The sequence below is a fragment of the Saccostrea echinata genome, unplaced genomic scaffold, assembly GCF_033153115.1.
Source record: "Saccostrea echinata isolate AGI-Se365-2 ecotype Australia unplaced genomic scaffold, CSIRO_AGI_Sech_v1 ptg000016l, whole genome shotgun sequence".
Classification (NCBI taxonomy): Eukaryota; Metazoa; Mollusca; class Bivalvia; order Ostreida; family Ostreidae; genus Saccostrea; species Saccostrea echinata.
In genome coordinates this window covers 8,817,377-8,831,038 of record NW_026889765.1, presented here as the reverse complement: position 1 = coordinate 8,831,038, position 13,662 = coordinate 8,817,377, and the positions used below count along the sequence as shown (strand labels likewise).

Below are 13,662 nucleotides of genomic sequence, written 5' to 3'. Positions count from 1 at the left end.
GTTATAGAACAGGGAATTATATGATTCAGGTGTACCGGTAAAAAGATACAGAATGAACGCGCCAAAAGCAATGCAGGTATAAAAAGTTCGACGAAACCAAACCAACATTGGGAAATTTACAGGGTCTGTAAACGAAAGAATATAATGTATATTACATGTTATCCACCCACTGTAAGTGAGACTAACTTTACAGTTAGAACATCTCACTCATTCTTAACTTAATAAAGCAACCAATGAACATTTTTCACAAATTCATTTCAGCGAAAAAATTGAAAAAATATTCAAACAGCAAGTATTGTGCCTATTTCAGAGGTAATAATATTTTATATAGCGCCTTTTGCGCTACTTCCCGTCCGCTAATTGAACTAAAAGATAAAATATTATAAAAAGAAATACATAAAAAAGCTTGACTCGAAATACGCGAATTCATGATTACACTAATCCATTGATGAGGAATTTAACGCTAAAATTTTGCGTGCACTAATTTAATGTGCGTTAAGAGAATATATTAACTTTAAAAGACAACCTTGTTGATATCGATGAAATCATCTCACAAAGAATATACAGTAATATAGATAAATCTAAAATTGCTTTTTTTGTTCTTGTTTTGTTTTGTTTCTTTTTTTGTTTTTTTGTTTTTTTTTTATTTTTTAAAATTATTTTTCAAAAGCATGTTTCAAATAGACTTAACAAAAACGATTGGGGAATAACAATGAATAATTCATTTACTATGCAAATATCTACACTGAAATCACTTTACTTACTATTTCCAAATGTGAAGTTCCCCATAATGTATAAATTGTGCAACAACTTTTATTCTATGATTTGCTAGCACACTTTCCTGCGTTACCCAATAAATAATTACAGAATGATGATTACAGATGTATGTCGATTTGCTTGCTACTACATTTACTTCTATATCCTATATCCTATTACTTCTGTTTAGGAGTGTTGTAGACGATGGGCCTATCTTAACCTTTCACCGACTTATATCTTTTTTTATTCTTTAAAAGAGTGCAAAGATGTAATTTGTCTATAAAAAATATATACATGTAGGTTTCCACAATCATATCAAAATATATGGCCAATTTTTCTTTATTTTACAGCAAATAATAAAATTTGCACTTTTCTACAATAGCGAGATATTTGCCACATACGTGACACTCTTATTCTGTGTATTTAATCGTTTAAATATTGTGAAAGCTTATGGTCTTTTTTATTCATAATGCCATTGATCTTTTTTCATTAAAATGTTGAGGTATTTGCCTTCGAGTGATAGATATTTAGTTTTAAAAGTAATTTTTGAAATCATCAGCTTCTTTTTCACTCCATGTTTAACAATCCAGTACAAGAAAGGTCTAAATTCCATTGGTGACCACACTGGAATCACTAGTATATATACTGTATATTAACCTAAATTCATTCTTCTTTTCTCTTTTTCTCGAGAAAATATCAAAAAATCCTGTCTCACAAGTGAAATGTATTCCATATTCACTACAAAACATTGAATTTTCTGTTTATTACATTTTCTTTGATTTCCCTTTGCCTCTGTCTTTTCTTAACTCAGTGTCATAGGCTGTGATGTCATAGTTGCATCGTTAAGGTGTCATAGCTTATTAGCAAATGTGATATTGAAAACATTGTAAAAGAATTTTAGCAACTCAGTTTGGGAAGAAATTGGCACTTTTAGTCTCTATCAAGATGGTTTAGTTACTACCTCTATCTTATGACAGGCTAGAAATTATTTTTTACTTACTTTGGTATCCTTTAACACTGTGTCATAATATCATTTTGGTATCCTTTAACACTTTGGTATCCTTTTACACTGTGACAAATATCACTTTGGTATTCTTTTACACTGGGAAGAATATCACTTTTATTAAATAAATAAATAAATCACAGTATTTCACTGTTGAAAATGTAACAAAAAAGAGTATTCCTTGCTCAATAATATTTATTTAAATGTTATTGGTGTCTAGCGGCAGTGTAGAATAATTTAATTATGGTTGTAATGAATCGTTTGATTGGCTGGCAAAAAATGGTTTAAACTGGTAATGCTATGTAAAAAGATGATTGACGTCGAAAAGGTTTCAATTCACTTAACGTTTGTAATTAAAATTTGTATAAAATGAAGTCATTTTTGAGGGGAAATTGTTTTCATTTTTACAGTATATGCTAGGAAATTAATTATAAAGATTAAATTTGATAGCTTTCCAGATAATACTTGGGTAGTAGATTTCACTTCTGGCGTTCCATATATTTAAAGATATTCAACATAATACAGTCTTATCAAGGGATAAATTCTGGCTATCGATGGTCACTTGTGAGTCAAGTATAAAAACCTTGCTATTACTCAACGACAAGGGCTTTATATAAATTCCACACGAATCAGATATTACATGAATTTTCAGTATTCCAGTATGTTTTTGTAATAATAAATTGTTGAAAACCTTTCATCAGTCCCCCTATCGGTGAAACCGGAGGAAACAAGGATTTCTTCCTCGTCTGTCCGTCCGTCTAGCTGTCTGTCCGTCCCACTCGGGTTTCTGCTCTGTTTCTAAACGCTTATAGATATTGAGCTGATTTATGGTGTGTGAGTGTACTTTGATGAGTTACATATTTTGCATTTTATTTTGTTTCAATGATTTTTAGTTGCCTTTTTTTTTAATTTTCAAGGGGAACCAGATTGCTCTTGCCGTTAGGGGACAAGTACTGCTTATTCAATACTCTCAGAATGCTTGTTTAAGGTAAGTTTACTTGGTCCAGAACACAGACTGATATATGTTAACGAACCTGGGTAACGTTAACATATTTTAAAATTGGGTTGGCTACTACACTTGTATAACCATGGTTGGAACAGTTTACGTTAGTTTAGTGCTTTTCCGGTAAAACCAGTTTGGACTAAAGATTTCCTCCTCGTCTATCAGTCCATCCGTCTCTTTGTCTGTCTGTCTGCCCCCCTTGGTTTTCCGCAATTTTTTTTCAAAATACTTTCAGATATTAATCTGAAATTTTGTTATATGAGTGTAATTTGAGTGTAATTTGATGTTAGAGGTCAAGTATGCATTTCTTCCCGTTTCTATGACTTTTGACGAAAGTACTTTTTATGTGGTTTATGGATACCAAGTCTTCCAACATTCTGTTGGAATTCCCATGGGTACCAATTGCGCCCCGTTATTAGCAGACCTATTCTTGTATTCATATGAAGCAGAATTTATTCAAAATCTTATGTATGAGAAAAAGAAACTCTTGTTATAGCCTTCAACTCGACATTTAGATATATCGACGACTTATTATCAATTAATAGTTATTTCCATTCATATGTCGACACGATATATCCCAGTGAGCTTGAAATAAAAGATACAACAGAGTCTGACACATCTGTTTCATACTTGGATATTTTACTAGAAAAAGACGTTAATGGTAATCTTACAACCAAGCTTTATGATAAACGTGATGACTTTAACTTTTCAATCGTCAACTTCCCTTACTTATGCAGCAATATACCCTTATCACCTGCATACGGGATTTATATCTCTCAGTTGATCGATACTCAAGAGCGTGCTGTACCTATAAACAATTTCTAAAATGAGGTAAGTTTTTGACAAAATTATTGATGGAAAAGAATATCAAGAGTCTCGTTTAAAGTCATGATTTCTTAAGTTCTATGGTCGATACAATGACCTTGTCTGCAAATGCAATCAAATGCCGATTGGCGTTTTGCATACTAATTGTTAGGCCATTATTTACTTACTGTGTTGTTGACGGATTTTCCCGTTATTTCCCAACCATGACAAGGAGCACACGACGGGTATGAAAGGTCGGCAGGGGATATTCAACCCTCCATGGCACCTGATCCCACCTCTGATGTTTTAGAGGTCCGTGTTTGCTCTGCTCCTGATTTTTATTGTTTGGATGGACTTTTGAGCTAGAATACTGTTCGTTATCTTCATATATTTTCTGTTTAATTTTTAAGAGGAAGCAGATTAAACCTGCCGATAGGGGACTAGCTTATGAAATAGTGTCAGAATGCTTGTCATATAGTGTAAATGAAAAAGGTGAAGATAACGAACACCGATCGATCTAAAAAAAAAATCTACAGACAATATAAATCTGTGGAGAGAGCAAAAAACACGGACCTTCGGAAATTCCAGAGGTGGGATGAGGTGCCTAGGAGGAGTAAACATCCCCTATGACCGGGCACACCAGCCGTGAGAAGTAAGGTATTGATCAGTTAAATGGAACAGCCCGTAGTCAAATAAAGGAGGTTGGGTCTTGCTTTCAAAAGTCTTTTTAATGCGCTTTTTTTTGGAGCTTCTGTACATCTGACCTTTTTGCACTGAAATGGTGTCTTAAACATAAATCACTTCTTCGAAGTTTTTCCTCCAATATTTTTTATCCAAATAAATCAATGGGACCAAAAATACCTTAATCTATCTTGAAAAGACACATTTAAACTTGTGACAAAGAAAAAATTTCAAATTACTTCGCATAATCATTTATTTGACCTTTTGCACTCACAAAATTTTTCTGACGTAAAGAATTGAACAAGCAAATTTTTTTTAAGTCTTAAAAATTTGCTGAATTTAAACAAAATGATCAAAGTTGTCTTATATATTCAGAAAAAGAAAATCAAAAGTGGGTTTCTATATTGTCATTTTTTTTTTTTTTTAGATTTTACTGAAAATGTGTTAATCTTACGTTGAAATTGGACGTATTTTTCCTGGATTTTCAAAATATATTTGCTATATTTATCACAACATGATGAAAGAATTCATAAAAGTTAATTTAATAAATATTTCAGGACCAGCATAAAACATTTCACCTCCCAAAATACCTTTGTGTTCAGCCTGCATAAAAAAATAGGAATCCAAACTTAACAGTACTGTAAATACCTTGAAAGAGAAAAAAATGATCATTTTCTTCTCAAAAATAAAACCTCCCGCCACAATATATAGTCCCTCACTTAATGCCTTTTGAATGGAATTTAATCATAAGATATTACTTGACTTAATTGCATTGTTAATCGATGAGTCGTCGACAATATATCTGACTGTCGAGTTGAAGGCCACAGCAAGTATTTTCTCCTTCTCATGTAGAAGTTTTTTGAAAAAATCTGCTTAAAAAACAAGCTATAACAAGCATTCTGAGAGTATTGCATTAGCAATACTAGTCCCCTACCGGCAAGTGTAATCTGGTTCCCGTTAAGAATTGAAAATGTCATAATTCTGTCAAAAATTAATGAAGCGGGACGAAATGCAAACTTGATCTATAACTAATCAAGGTAAAGCTACATACCAAAAATCAGTTCAATATCTACAAGCGTTTAGAAGAAAATTGCGGAAAACCCGTAAAAATTGAAAAGGCCGTAATTCCGTCAACAATCAATGAAGCGGAACGACATGCAAACTTGATCTGTAACTCATCAAGATACATTCACATACCAAAAATCAGCTCAATATCTGCAAGCGTTTAGGAAAAAAGTGCGGAAAACCAATTGGGACAGACTGACAGAGGGACAGACAGACAGACGGACGGACAGACTCAGAGGAAACCTATAGTCCCCTCCGGTTTCACCGGTAGGGGACTAATGAAGGAGCATAATTAGTGCCCATCGGCATTCTAACAGTTTGTGGGAAGACCTGGTCTCCGAAAGCTACATAAATGTTGACAAGGAGGAAGTTCAGCATTTTTGATATCAACTTCAGTTTACTTTTTTATAGAATCAGAATGATTTTTAACAAAGTTATTTTTGATGACCAATCACAAGATCACATAAGGAGTTCCATTTTTATTGAAGAAGCAATTGTCTATGATATAAAAAACCTAGTTTTTAATTTATCGTGAAGAATGGCTGTATAAAGTGTAGAAAAAGTTATATATTTTAATGTTATTGACTACAGAAAATTTGGGTGATTTTAACTTTTATAAAAGCTAAACCCTGCAATGTGTCTTTGTTTGTAATGATTTTTATGAAGTTGAAGAATCCAGTTTAGGTATAGGGTAGATCGAACTCACCTTGGTTGACTGATATTAAACCGTGAAATGTGATTTTGAAGAATTTCAACCTTAGAAAGTGTTCTGTGTCTATAATTTGGATTTAGAATTCAAACGAAGTTCTAATTATAACACGCATTCTGAAAGTATTGCATTAGCAATACTAGTCCCCTACCGGCAAGTGTCATATGGTTCCCGTTAAGAATTGAAAACGCCATAATTCCGTCAAATTCCGTCAAAAATTAATGAAGCGGGACGAAATGCAAACTTGATCTATAACTAATCAAGGTAAAGCCACATACCAAAAATCAGCTCAATATCTACAAGCGTTTAGAAGAAAATTGCGGAAAACCCGTAAAAATTGAAAAGGCCGTAATTCCGTCAAAAATCAATGAAGCGGAACGAAATGCAAACTTGATCTGTAACTCAACAAGATACACTCACATACAAAAAATCAGCTCAATATCTGCAAGCATTTAAGAAAAAAGTGCGGAAAACCAATTGGGACAGACTGACAGACAGACAGAGGGACAGACAGACAGACAGACAGACAGACAGACAGACGGACAGACAGACAGACAGACAGACGGACGGACAGACGGACGGACAGACTCAGAGGAAACCTATAGTCCCCTCCGGTTTCACCGGTAGGGGACTAACAAGCATTCTGAGAGTATTGCATTAGCAATACTAGTCCCCTACCGGCAAGTGTAATCTGGTTCCGTCCCCGTTAAGAATTGAAAATGCCATAATTCCGTCAAAAATTAATGAAGCGGGACGAAATGCAAACTTGATCTATAACTAATCAAGGTAAAGCTACATACCAAAAATCAGCTCAATATCTACAAGCGTTTAGAAGAAAATTGCGGAAAACCCGTAAAAATTGAAAAGGCCGTAATTCCTTCAAAAATCAATGAAGCGGAACGAGATGCAAACTCGATCTGTAACTCATCAAGATACACTCACATACCAAAAATCAGCTCAATATCTGCAAGCGTTTAGGAAAAAAGTGTGGAAAACCAATTGGGACAGACTGACAGACAGACAGAGGGACAGACAGACAGACGGACGGACAGACTCAGAGGAAACCTATAGTCCCCTCCGGTTTCACCGGTAGGGACTAATAAGGAGCCTAAAAAAACAAAGACGATATATTTACAAGCTTTGTCTACCAGAGTTCTCTGAACCAGGTTTTCATAAGCAAAAAAAATTTTGGCCTCGAGGGTGAAATTGAAAATTCTGAAACCCACACGAGAGGACAACCTGACAGGTGTATTCTATGAGATGAATTGACAGCTGCTTAAAAACATAGAGGGGTTTTAGAGAGATATTTTGAAGAAAGCGTTGTTTTCAACCCCAATTTAAATAATGTTAATATTGTGCGATCGACACAAATCCGCTTGATTATATTCCTTTTCTTTAGAATTTATCTTTTACCTGTATATTAAGTGGGAAATACTAGTAAACAAATATACGGGGATTTAGAAATGTTTTGGTTATAAATGCAATATGCGCATATAGAATACATTAATTATAATATGTATGTATAATGGCCTACATCACCCTAATGACTTTTTACCTTGCAGGTATGTTAATAGGCATCCTTCTTGTGCTAATATAGATAGGGAAAAAGAAATATTTCTATAGTGGACTTAATCATCAATTCATATTTTCATTATTAATGATCGCATGTTTATTGGCGGTACAATATTGACCAGATGTGCCAATGGCAATAAGACACGAGTCAACCACTGAGAGCTTAGATTCATAAATTACAAATACATTGAACTTCACTATATCAAAACAGCATCGTCAATTATATCAATGATCTTGATACACAACAAACTTGCGTGTTAGAGCAGCATTTATATAGCATGATTTTGCCTATAGTATCTCGGAAAGCAAATACGGAAAATAATGGATTAACTCCTTCACTGGCCATAAATTTTACTAAAGCACTGTTTACATTCGCCAAGAAAGTACTAGTATATTATATATTCTGTCATTTACGTAGTTAGATTTATTCGTGCATGTCTCTCGGGACTGGCCTTTACCACAATTCGAAAACATTCCATGTAGAGGACTGAAAAATTCCACATAACATATATATACCTACTGAAAAAGGTCATAACGAACAGTAATCGATCTGAAAAAAAAAAATCTACTTGTAAACAATACAAATCCATGACGTAGCACAAAACACGGACCCCTGGAAATTCCAGAGGTGAGATCAGGTACCTAAGAGGAGTAAGCATCCCCTATTGACCGCGGTCACACCTATATATTGATCTGGTAAACGGAATATTTAGCATAAAAACAAAGGCCTAACAATTGGTATGAAACACGTTGGCCAAAATACAAAAAAAGTTATTTCCATTAGCCTTCTTGAATATTAATGATAGAAACCTCTTGAATTAATCCGATACAAAACTGAGTAAAATGTGAATGATTTCTTTATAATGTTAATAATAGACTAGCAAATTAGGAAGCTGTTCTTTTTTTGAAATGAAATAATATAAATACTTTTTTATGTACAAATCTGTTTGAAATAACAAAAAACAGTTTTCATATTTAAATTTCATAAAAAAAAGCACTCTGTGAGTATTGCAAACGCAATTCTGAATCCCCTAAAATATTGACATTACATGTTATTCCACCAAACGTCATAAAAACAGAACAGAATTGTGTTATTAAAAGCATGCATATATTATAATGTCTTGTACAAGATTAATTCAGGCATTAATTCGAATTCCGAACAATTTTTGGTATATATCTTCATAGATCTTTAGAACTTCCTTTGCATTAGGTCGATTTTTAGGATCCTTGCTTTTGCACTGCTGGTGTATAAGGTTTAAGTGTGGCAGAACCTTTACTTTAACATCCATGTGATAAAGAAAACTTTTACAAGCATCAGGAATTTTCCAGATGTCGATTTTCTCATCATAAGGTGACATCTTTGAATTGTTAAATGGTTTTTCTTCAATAGGTCTCCACCTTTGTTCTGGGGCATTAAACAACACCGAGTAATTCCGAGTTTTGACTGGACACAGTCTTTTCTCTGTAACACCATCATTTACTGGAAAACCGACAAGAGAATCAATATCGTTGATGATGAGTCGAAAATCGTCTGTCAAAAGGTATTGTTGTAAAAGAATATACTTGTCATTAGCATCACAGAGAGCGTAAACTTTCCCGCCTCGACCAGAATGAAGCATAGTGAGAATATGTACATAATCCACACAGAGGCGGAATCTAGTGGAAGCATTATCAAAGTCTTTATAAATCTTCAGATGGTTCTCCAAGTTGGTAGCGTCGTTGAGGGCATGTAACTCTGTCACCAGTGTGTCTTTGCATTGACCTACAAGTTGTAAAACCTCTGGTAGATCTGAAAAGTCCCTCAGGAATTGTATACCTCGATAAAATTCGTCCTTTGATTCTGGACCATGGAGATCTGTCCTCAGCCTCTTAACAGCTACTTCATAATCTTCCCATTTACTGATCCATACCTGGAAGATGTAGTCCAAATCATGATTACTTCTTATAAAATATATTTCTCTTAGAATTCCAACAAAAAATATGCAATAAATTTATGCCAAAATTCACGTAGTATATCGACCCCCCTTACCAAATTGCCAAGTTTCACTCATAAATAAACTACTTTTTGCAAAATGTAATTAATGTGTAATACTCCAAAAAAAAAAAAAAACTGTGCTATTCTATTTAAGTTACTTCATTCTTTGTTGACCTTGAAGCTGAATGTAAAAATGATAAATGTTATAATCCCAAAAGTATGCTATTACATTTTGCGATATTATATTCTGCGTTGATTTCGACGTAAAATGTTATAACGCATTTATAATGTCATAATCTCAGTTTTGCGTCGTTATTTCATTTTGCTAAGTACTTATGCAAAATGATTTTGTTGTACTTAATCATCTTTAAGAATTGTATCATTTCTAAAATACTACGTTATTACCAACCAACAAAATGGCAAAATAAGTACACTACTGAAATTAGTTACCCTAAAATTAGAATTCCATTTAGTCATGCAATAGAAACAACAAGGATAAACCTCCGATACAAAAATAAAATGGGATGCTGTTTTAAAGTTTTTGTTAATATCTTACGCCATACAAAGTTCCTTGGATATGTATGGCATCTGGCGTGTGAAGACATATTAAAAACTAACAATTAAATATTTACATGTAGGTATGTAAGAAAACTGTTGATAAATATTTGAAAAAGAAGAGCATTTCTGAAACTAAATATAATAAATTTAATACTGGCATTTTTTTTTAACAGTAGTTCGGCATTTCCCAAATAAAGAATTAAAATCTTACTTCCTTCACATAACCTATAACACTTGTATTTATTTTCTCATGTCCTTTTATGTTCTTAAGTCCTTCACAATCAAGCCATGGGTGACACGTCTCCATTCCGTAAAGTCCGAAATATCCGTACCCACACACTGGTTTACACTTTGTACGATTGTCTACTACACTCCAAATACATTTGAAATCCACCCCACGGTCTCTCGCAACGGTTTTGTAAATAGCAGTGATTGGTGATTTGTATGTGCTTTCAAACAGGTACGGATTAAACCCCAACAAAACCATGGAAACAAACAGGATTCCATAGAGCCAAAACCAGAACTGGATTTTCAGAGAAACTGTTAAAACAAAACAAAGAAAAGCAAAAAAAAAAGGTGTACTAAAATAAACAAAAACAAAGAAATACATATAAATAATTTACAAAACAAAATTATATCCCACCCCAAAAGTGCGAAAAACAAAAACGATTTTTGCCTTTAAAAAATCAAACACCAATATAGGACAAAAATTTCATTTTTTCTTTATTTCAAATGAGATTTGTCTTTCTTGTTGAAAGACGATGAAAACGTGGACTTTAAATGGTATTCGTATTCTGTAATATTCGAAGGAAAAAAAAGATTTTTAATGCACACAAAATATAAGTATAATTAAATAAATCCAAAGCTTCCAAAGATGTCGACCTATTGAATAGTTTAAAAAATATGCAAATCAACAGCTGATATTTTACTCCGGCTATAAAATACATTGCAGAAAACACATGTAGATTATTAATAATTTATAATTAATAATTTAAACTTTCAGAATGTGTGAAAACACAACACTCGTCCATTACTATTCATATTTTTTCCAGTACTTACTTTTTCTGAACGTAAAACGTTTCATTTTTACCAATACGTAAAATGATGATATGTTTGTTTTCGTCTTTAATAATTGTATTAATTTGCGTTATATTGTATATATAATTCGATATTCATATATACTATAGTAAATACATACCCCAGTACACGAGTTCGGTGTACTATACGTGTTGTCAACGTCTTCATTAACATATAAAATTAATTATCTCGTGGGAGATAAATGGCCTACGTTAGTACTAAAACGTATTAATTTCCTTCGACCTCCCTTTACGACTCGGAAAGAATGCAAACTGATTGATTTCGGTCGACTTCTCTATTTTCAGGAACCATGACAAAGAAAACCTTAAACTTCATTATTCCCCCAGTCTATGAATGTAAAATTTTGCTTTAACGCGCCTATGATTTTCAAAACAAAATGTAAAATGAAAACAATTTCAGCATACCTTGCAGGGATTAATTTGACATAAATGTCCTTTAATTTCAACGTAACATTTTTATTTAGAAGTAATCGTCATTTTTATCCCAGTAAGAGTTACCTCTCTTATCGGAGAGTCAGTGAACCTTAATCTACGGAATCTTGCCCTTACGACAAGAAACAATTGTTCAAGATAGGTAGTACCGATACTGTGACGTCGGAGTGCCTTAAAGTGAGATCCATTTTGTGTACTAAGACTGTCCATTCTGTGCAGACATTTGTATAGGCTCTTTTGGTGAGGTCGACTTTTCATGAAATCGAATAAATTTATTATTCATGGACAGTAGTTTAAATAATTAAATCTAACGCAGTTATACATATGTATATTCATACCAGAAAATTTGTAAAGAATGTTGGAAAGGCATTTAATTTTGCAATAAAGACTTGCAGTTATGTTTACAAATGAAATATATATTTTACTATTATTATTTTAACATCCAAAGTAAATAATGTGAATACTATAGTGATTACACATTGTAAATGTATGTACTTAATCTTGGTAAAAATTATCCGGGGCTTCCTTATTCATTGGCTATTCCTATTGCAATTAAAACTGCAATATGGCTCCATACATCTGATATATCGGTATGCTAAAATGTTCAGTTCAGTTTAGTTTACATACATTTAAGTCAAGAAACATACATCTCATAGACAATATTTACAATCATACATTTTAGTACATATGATGATGAGATTAACATCCAACATGTATAATATATAATATAATGATATCTACAATCATATAATACATATAATGGTGAAATTAACATCCAACAGGTACAATATATCTAGAATATAATGATATTTCAGTAATTTATCAATTAGTTAAAGACACTATTCTTTTTGCACTCGCTATAATTGCAAACATTTTCCTAGATTACATAATTCTTTTCACATTCTGTGGACTAAGTAATTGTACCAATTTGAAGACACTTGGTCTTCGGGAGTAGTTATTTTTTAATGTATTTTTATTTTAATGTATTATAACGTGGACATTTTAACACAAAATGGAATTCATCTTCTATATCCCCTGATTGGCAAAGATGACATGTTCTATTATTTCTCACGATTTTGTTATATCTTCCTTGTTCAATCATTAAGTTATGAGCAGATAGTCTTATTCTGGTAATTGGTACTCTATATTTTAAATGTATTGGTTTACATAAGTAAGACTGAAGGGTAAAATTATCAACAAGGTGTTGATAAATGGGGTATTTTGGTATAACATGTATACATGCACTAGTGCATCTATTTTAGCTATCTCTCCTCTTTTCAAACTCATTATTACTGTATAATGCTAACTAGTCGGGACTTTTGATAGGGGGCTCAACAAACAACAATTCATTTAACACATTGTGGGCTATCCCCCCAACAAATGAGACTCTTACAAGCACCTGCAAAGTATGGCTTCTTTTATGAAGAAATTAGCCGATAAACATAGAAATCTTATATACAGGCTATAATCAAAGTCCCTTCATAAGCGAAACTACTTGTACCTCATAAACTGGTCTGTGAAGAAAGGCTCACTTGGCACAACTGCCAATTACCAAAGATGTTTCGTTTCGTCTCCTCATTGCCATGTATAGAAAAATGATTAGAGCACGGAATGTCCTTATTTAGTCTAATTTTGCTGTTTTTCCACAAGATCCTCGGAGTAAATCGCGGCGTGTATCGATTGTCGACAATTTTCCCCAACACAACGGATATTTGCATGTAATGAACATGCTACAATCACAGATAGCACATTGGTTCAACACGTGCTGTGATTCTGGTTTTTGGTGACTTTTTTCAAGGAGGAAATAAATTCCGTTAATATCCGTGCAGAATTAATACAGCCTCATCAAAGGACAAGAAGATGACTCTAGATTGGTTGCTGATTGGTCAAAGTCTCGTCTTTTTCTGAACTTTAGGAAAAGAATTCTTTCCTTTTTATCTTTAACTAATCTCGCCAATAAGTGATAAAATGACTGTTTTTATTTTAGTGCTGGAAATTCCAAAATAA

General features: G+C 33.1%; 1 protein-coding gene across 1 annotated transcript; it reads right to left on the bottom strand.

The window, feature by feature from the left end:
• Positions 1-8,729: 8,729 nt before the first annotated feature.
• On the bottom strand, positions 8,730-11,210 carry LOC133188117 (protein O-mannose kinase-like). Its single transcript, XM_061323497.1, has 3 exons — positions 11,186-11,210; positions 10,338-10,666; positions 8,730-9,503 (listed from the first exon to the last, which is right to left on the bottom strand). Exons 1-3 carry the CDS (start codon positions 11,208-11,210, stop codon positions 8,730-8,732), a joined length of 1,128 nt encoding a protein of 375 aa, XP_061179481.1.
• Positions 11,211-13,662: the final 2,452 nt, after the last annotated feature.

Excerpts from the sequence above, each read along its gene's own strand:
- LOC133188117 (XM_061323497.1), bottom strand. The coding sequence starts at position 11,210 with ATGAAACGTTTTACGTTCAGAAAAA. Across the intron at positions 10,667-11,185 it reads ACGTTTTACGTTCAGAAAAA|TTTCTCTGAAAATCCAGTTC; the intron begins GTAAGTACTGGA and ends TTGTTTTAACAG. Across the intron at positions 9,504-10,337 it reads TTATAGGTTATGTGAAGGAA|GTATGGATCAGTAAATGGGA; the intron begins GTAAGATTTTAA and ends TACATCTTCCAG.